This window comes from Neofelis nebulosa, chromosome 4, assembly GCF_028018385.1.
Source record: "Neofelis nebulosa isolate mNeoNeb1 chromosome 4, mNeoNeb1.pri, whole genome shotgun sequence".
NCBI lineage: Eukaryota > Metazoa > Chordata > Mammalia > Carnivora > Felidae > Neofelis > Neofelis nebulosa.
In genome coordinates this window covers 23,796,493-23,802,478 of record NC_080785.1, presented here as the reverse complement: position 1 = coordinate 23,802,478, position 5,986 = coordinate 23,796,493, and the positions used below count along the sequence as shown (strand labels likewise).

Below are 5,986 nucleotides of genomic sequence, written 5' to 3'. Positions count from 1 at the left end.
GTTCAGCGGGCTTTAGTATATTCACCAGGTTGGGCAAAGGCTTCAGTTTCTTGTCTGTAAACCGAGATAATCGTATATAACCGCATAAGACTGTTGGGAGGCGGAAAGGAGATCGTGAATCTAAGGCGCCCGGTACGTCGCGAGGCCGGGGGTAAACTCTGACTTAGCGGTAACTGTTACTGTGATGACAACGGTAAGGAGGAGGACAGGGGAGGAGGGAGCGGCCCAGAATTCCCACCCTGAGCGAGGGATGCCGGCCACAGCTGCAGCCCGGGGGTGTGCTGCTGGGGCTTTGTGGAATTTGGGCAACCCCAGCTCTTCCTGTTCCTCCGACGCCCACACGGAGCCAACAGCCTCCTCCAGAGGTGCTCGCAGCCACCTCGGTGTGGGAAGGGGACGCGACAGCTGCTCAACAGCTGCACGGGCTGCCACACAATTTAAGGCAGGAAGTGGAGAGAAATGCCATTTCTTCCAGAGAACGGATGGGAGAGGAATTCAGGTCGGCAAGAACAGTCACTGCCTTGACTGACGTTTCATCGACAGCTACCTGGTTTCAACTGGCTCCGGCCTTTTTTTTTTTTTTTTCCAGAAAAGTTTCACCCTGGGGCGCCCGGCTGGCTCAGTGGGTGGAGCATGGGACTCTTGGTCTCGCGGTTGTGAGTTCAGGCCCCACGTTGGGTGTGGAGATGACTTAAAAAGAAAATCTTTTCCTAAAACGTTTTACTCTCAAGATTATCGTAGTGAAAGTAATGTTTATTAATTTTTTTTTTGTATAATCACCTCTCCAGAGGTAGTCAGTATTAAAAGTTTGGACTCGATGCTTTTAGACTATTTATTTATTTATTAAATATAAAAATGGAGTCATGAGATAGTACTGTTTTGCAACTCACTTTTTTCACTTAAGAATATATCCTGACGGGCGTCTGGGTAGCTCAGTCAGTTGAGTGTCAGACTCTTGATTTCGGCTCCGGTCATGATCCCGGGGTCGTGAGATCAAGCCCTGAATTGCGTTCCTCATTGAGCATGAGCCTACTTAAAATTCATTTTCTCTCTCTCTCTCTCTCTCTCTCTCTCCCTCTGCCCCTCTATCCCCCTCGCACTCTTTCTCCCCAAATAATAATAATAATAACAATAATAATAATAATATATCCTATCACTCTACGTTACTAAAGTTTTTTTTATTTAAAGAAATTTTCCTTAATGTTTATTTTTGAGAGAGAGAGACAGAGTGCAAGTGGGGGAGGGGCAGAGAGAGAGGGAGACACAGAATCCAAAGCAGGCTCCGGGCTCTGAGCTTTCGGCACAGAGCCCGATGCAGGCCCAATCTCGTGAACTGCAAGATCATGACGGGAGCCGGAGTGAGACGCTCAACCAACTGAGCCATGTGGGTGCCCCAACAAATAAGTTTTAACAACTATATAGTATTCTTTGGTGTAGATGTTCCCTTGTTTATTTATCAAATCCCCAATAGATAGGCACTGAGATTGTTTCACCCTTCTATAAAATTATTATTACTGCAGCGGCTGCTGCGGTGCCCCATCCACGTCCCGCCTTGAGGAGGGAGGCACTCATACCCTCAGCCGCTGGGCGTTGGCCTGCTCTGTCCCTGTCTCGGCTGGTCCTGAGCCTGTGCTGTCTCCCATACAGTGCACGACCGGTCAATGTGTGTGTGGAAAGCAGAGGACAGAGGCCTGGCCCCTTTGGCCTCAATGGCGTAACTCCAAGGGCCGTTGCACCTCCAGAACTTGCCGTGGGATTAGGTGAAGACTCATTGCAACTGCACGGAACCTTAACATCTCCCTCTATTCAGTCCTGCTTCCCTCCTTCTTTACAGGCATCGTTCTAAGAGAATGTCCCATTAAACCTCTGTTTTCTGGGTAAGCTCGGATGAATGGAAATGTAGAAGTTTTTTTAAAATAATGTTTTTTCCCCCCTAAACAGTTGTTACTAGAATTCCTCTTAAGAAAGGAGGTGTCAGAAGGCTCCTGGGTGGCTCAGTCAGCTGAGTGTCCCCCTTCGGCTCAGGTTATAATCTTGGGGTCTCTGGGTTCGAGCCCCGCTTTGGGCTCTGTGCTGATGGCTCAGAGCCTATAGCCTGCTTCAGATTCTGTGTGTGTGTCTCGCTCCGCCCTTGCCCTGCTCATGCTCTCTCTCTCTCAAAAATAAATAAACGTTGGGGCGCCTGGGTGGCACAGTCGGTTAAGCGTCCGACTTCAGCCAGGTCACGATCTCGCGGTCCGTGAGTTCAGCCCCGCGTCAGGCTCTGGGCTGATGGCTCGGAGCCTGGAGCCTGTTTCCGATTCTGTGTCTCCCTCTCTCTCTGCCCCTCCCCCGTTCATGCTCTGTCTCTCTCTGTCCCAAAAATAAATAAAAAACGTTGAAAAATAAATAAATAAATAAATAAATAAACGTTTAAAAAAATTTAAAAGAAAGAAAGGAAAGAAAGAAAAAGAAAGGAGGCGTTGGGCGCCTGGGTGGCTCAGTTGGTTAAGCATCCGACTCTTGATTTTTGTTCAGGTCAGGATCTCACTGCTGTGGGATCGAGCCCCACCAGGTCCATGCTGAGCGTGGAGCTTGCTTAAGATTGTCTCTGCCTCTCTCTGTGCTCCTGCCCTGCTCATGTGTGCCCTTTCTCTCTCAAAGCAAACAAACAAGCAGGTAAATAAATAAGAATATTAAAAAAAGGAAGAAAGAAAGCAGGAAAGAAAGAAGAAAGGAAAGAGGAAGGAAGGAAGGAAGGAAGGAAGGAAGGAAGGAAGGAAGGAAGGAAGGAAGGAAGGAAGGAAGAAGTTTCTTTTGAGGAGAAAACCTTTGGCGAGTCTCCGGGGTCGGTGTGACCTGTGAGTGGAACTGGCAGGGAGGGGAGGGGCGGGGAGGGCGAGCTGTTGTGCACGAAGCAGAGGAAGGAATTCCGGCCTTGGCTCCTGTAGACAGGAGACCAGTGAGGAGAGGAGGGTCAAGGGGACCCACGAAAGACATGGAGAGGAGCCAGAACGGTGGCAGGAAGCCAGCCCCGGTGAGAAAGGGCAAAGGACTTGCGACAGGTGACGACACTGTGTGGCCTCCTCGCCTCCCCTCTGAGGTCGGCTGCAAACTCAGCAGTGCTAACCAGCTCTGGGGGCGTGGTCTGCTTCGTGGCGGCCGAAGGAGCCGAGGTTCGCCGGAGACCCCTGGACGTTTGACAGTGCACGTAAGGACACAGGCGTCTGCAGCACAGAGGAGGCCGTGTGCGTGGAGTCCCGGCTCCCGGAGGCCGTGGGACGCGGCGGAAACGCCGGCCTCAGAGACACCCCGGCCGGGTTCTTCTGCTCCAAGCAGGGGTGGCTTCAGCGGACGGTTCGTCCAGGCGGGTCAGCAGGTCCCAGGGGAACCCGAGAAAGAAAAGCACCGTTTTCTGCCACCTCTCTCACTTTGGAACCCAGGACGCAAAGGCCCAGGAGCTCAAAGCGGCACAGGGCATGGTGACTGCCAAACGGGGCTGTTACCAGTGAAGGTGGGGGAAAGGATGCCCTGTCCCGGGCTTCCTGTGGGGATCTTACTTAGAACGACTTCACTCATTTCACTCAAGTTACCCCCTTACCTGGTTCAGATACTGTAGTCATGACTGGCATTTGCCCACAGCCTCAGGTTTTATGTGACTGTCGTCCTGCTGAATGGCAGTTCTGCGCAGTACCTTTTATCTTCCGGTCTTCGAGGCGGGATAACATGGTAGGTAAGAGCCTGGGTCCTAAAGTTAGATGGGGCTGGGTTTCAAGTCGACTTTCAAATCTAACGTTATTAGGCTTCTGAGCCTCAGTCTCCATCCCTGTAAAATGGGTTCCCACCTCTCTTACAGGGTTGTCGTAAAGATTAAGGGAGGTAATGTGATGGCCTTATGTCTCCATAAATCCCATGGCTATAATATTCCCTGTTGTTGAACATTTAGGTAGTTTCTAGGTTTTGTGTATTATAAATAATACTTTTGTTAGGTAGAAATTGGCATATAGGATCATTCAGTGCTTTATAAACTGTGTACTCTCTAGCTAACTGATAACTGATACTAAGGTCCTAGCACGGTTTTGAGAATTAAATGAATGAATACACATAAAGTGCTTAGAACAGTGCCTGCCGCACAGCATGCTTTGCAGAAGTGTTGGATGGTGTTATTATTGTAATTATCCTTCATCCCTTCACCTGCCCTCTTAAGCCTCCCTCCCCTCGCCCCACCGCACCCCTGCTCTCCCAACCGCGTCTTAACGATATGCTGATGCTCTCTTTGCCCTCTGCCAAGCACTTGTCATTTCCTCCGACTCCTGCAGGGAAAGAATCAGATTTGCATCATGTAAAAATTCAGCTAATTCAGAACCTGAAATCGAGCGAAAGGAACCTCCCGTGGAGTATCTAAGAAGTCTCAGAGCTCTGTGTTCACCTGCTGCAGACATACGCAGCCTGTCCCCGACGTGGCCTTCCTGGGTGACGGACGAGCAGCCGGCAGGAGCCCCTTTCCCGGAGCTGCTGAGCTAGGGAATGTTCATCAGTGCACCTCACTCCCGCGTTTGCTCCCTGCGCCAGGGAGGGGCACCAAGCTGGTAGCGGGCACAGCCGTGAGGCCCTAAAGGAAGACTCCGATTCCCCCCTGGAGCCCATTCTTTCCGTTTCATTTACTCTCTTCCTTATCACTGAGCCCTCCCGACAGGGCAGAAAGCCATCAAAGCCCGATGCACACGGCTCACACACCTACTAGCTGGACAAGTTTTTTAATTTCTTGAGCCTCCGTTTCTTCTTCTGGAAAACAATACCTTCCCCACAAGGTTGTTGCTGTTCTTTTTAAATTATGGTAGAGGGCGCCTGGGTGGCTCAGTTGGTTGAGCGTCAGACTTCCGCTCAGGTCATGATCTGACAGTTTGTGCGTTCAAGCCCCGCATCGCATCGGGCTCTCTCTGCTGTCAGTACAAAGCCCGCTTCAGATCCTCCCTCTCTCTCGCTCTCTGTCTCTCTCTCTGTCTCTCTGTCCCCTCCCCTGCTTGCTTTCTCTCTCTCTCTCTCTCGCTCTCAAAAATAAATTTAAAAAGGGGCACTTGGGTGGCTTAGTTGGTTAAGCATCCGACTTTGGTTCAGGCCTATGATCTCACAGTTCGTGGGTTCGAGCTCCGCATCGGGCTCACTGCTGTTGGTGCAGAGCCGGCTTCTGAGCTGACAGCTCGGAGCCTGGAACCTGCTTCAGATTCTGTGTCTCCCCCTCTCTCTCTCTGTCCCTCCTCCACTTGTGTGCTTGCTCTCTTTCTCAAAAATAAATAAGTAGGGGCGCCTGGGTGGCGCAGTCGGTTAAGCGTCCGACTTCAGCCAGGTCACAATCTCGCGGTCCGTGAGTTCGAGCCCCGCGTCAGGCTCTGGGCCGATGGCTCAGAGCCTGGAGCCTGTTTCCGATTCTGTGTCTCCCTCTCTCTCTGCCCCTCCCCCGTTCATGCTCTGTCTCTCTCTGTCCCAAAAATAAATAAAAAATGTTGAAAAAAAAAATTTAAAAAAAAATAAAAATAAAAATAAAAATAAAATAAAAAAACAAAAATAAATAAGTAAACGTTAAAAAAAATTTTTTTAAGTGACAAAAATTATGGTAGAATACACGTAACATAGCATTTACAATCTTAACCATTTTTAAATGTGTGGCTTCGAGGCATTAAACACACAGGGCTGTTTGTGAGGATTAGATGAAATCACGTATATACAGCCTCAGCACGTAAACTAAAGCACAGCGAACACTCAGCGAATGGAGGTTCTTTCCCGGAACTTCTCCCGCTGAACGTGGCCCACGGCGTTGGGGAGTAGAGCAAGAATGCCGTGTTCGGTGTGGTTTTCGGCTCAAACCTTGTCCATCCCTTATCATAGGCCCCAGCCTGCCGCAGTGGCTGCTGCTTATCACTGAGCGGAGGTGGTTCTGTGCACAAGCCTTGTCTCGTGAGGAAGAGTCCAAGCAGCTGGGAGGGCTCAGAGGGCCCTTCCCGAGACA

General features: G+C 50.3%; 1 protein-coding gene across 1 annotated transcript; it reads left to right on the top strand.

Moving 5' to 3' along the window:
- Positions 1-250: 250 nt before the first annotated feature.
- Positions 251-5,235, top strand: LOC131508527 (uncharacterized). Its single transcript, XM_058723545.1, has 4 exons — positions 251-383; positions 3,113-3,461; positions 3,622-3,708; positions 4,299-5,235. Exons 1-4 carry the CDS (start codon positions 251-253, stop codon positions 4,501-4,503), a joined length of 774 nt encoding a protein of 257 aa, XP_058579528.1. The 3' UTR covers positions 4,504-5,235.
- Positions 5,236-5,986: the final 751 nt, after the last annotated feature.

Excerpts from the sequence above, each read along its gene's own strand:
- LOC131508527 (XM_058723545.1), top strand. The coding sequence starts at position 251 with ATGCCGGCCACAGCTGCAGCCCGGGGGTGTGCTGCTGGGGCTTTGTGG. Across the intron at positions 384-3,112 it reads AGGTGCTCGCAGCCACCTCG|CTCTGGGGGCGTGGTCTGCT; the intron begins GTGTGGGAAGGG and ends AGTGCTAACCAG. Across the intron at positions 3,462-3,621 it reads TCAAAGCGGCACAGGGCATG|CCTCAGGTTTTATGTGACTG; the intron begins GTGACTGCCAAA and ends ATTTGCCCACAG.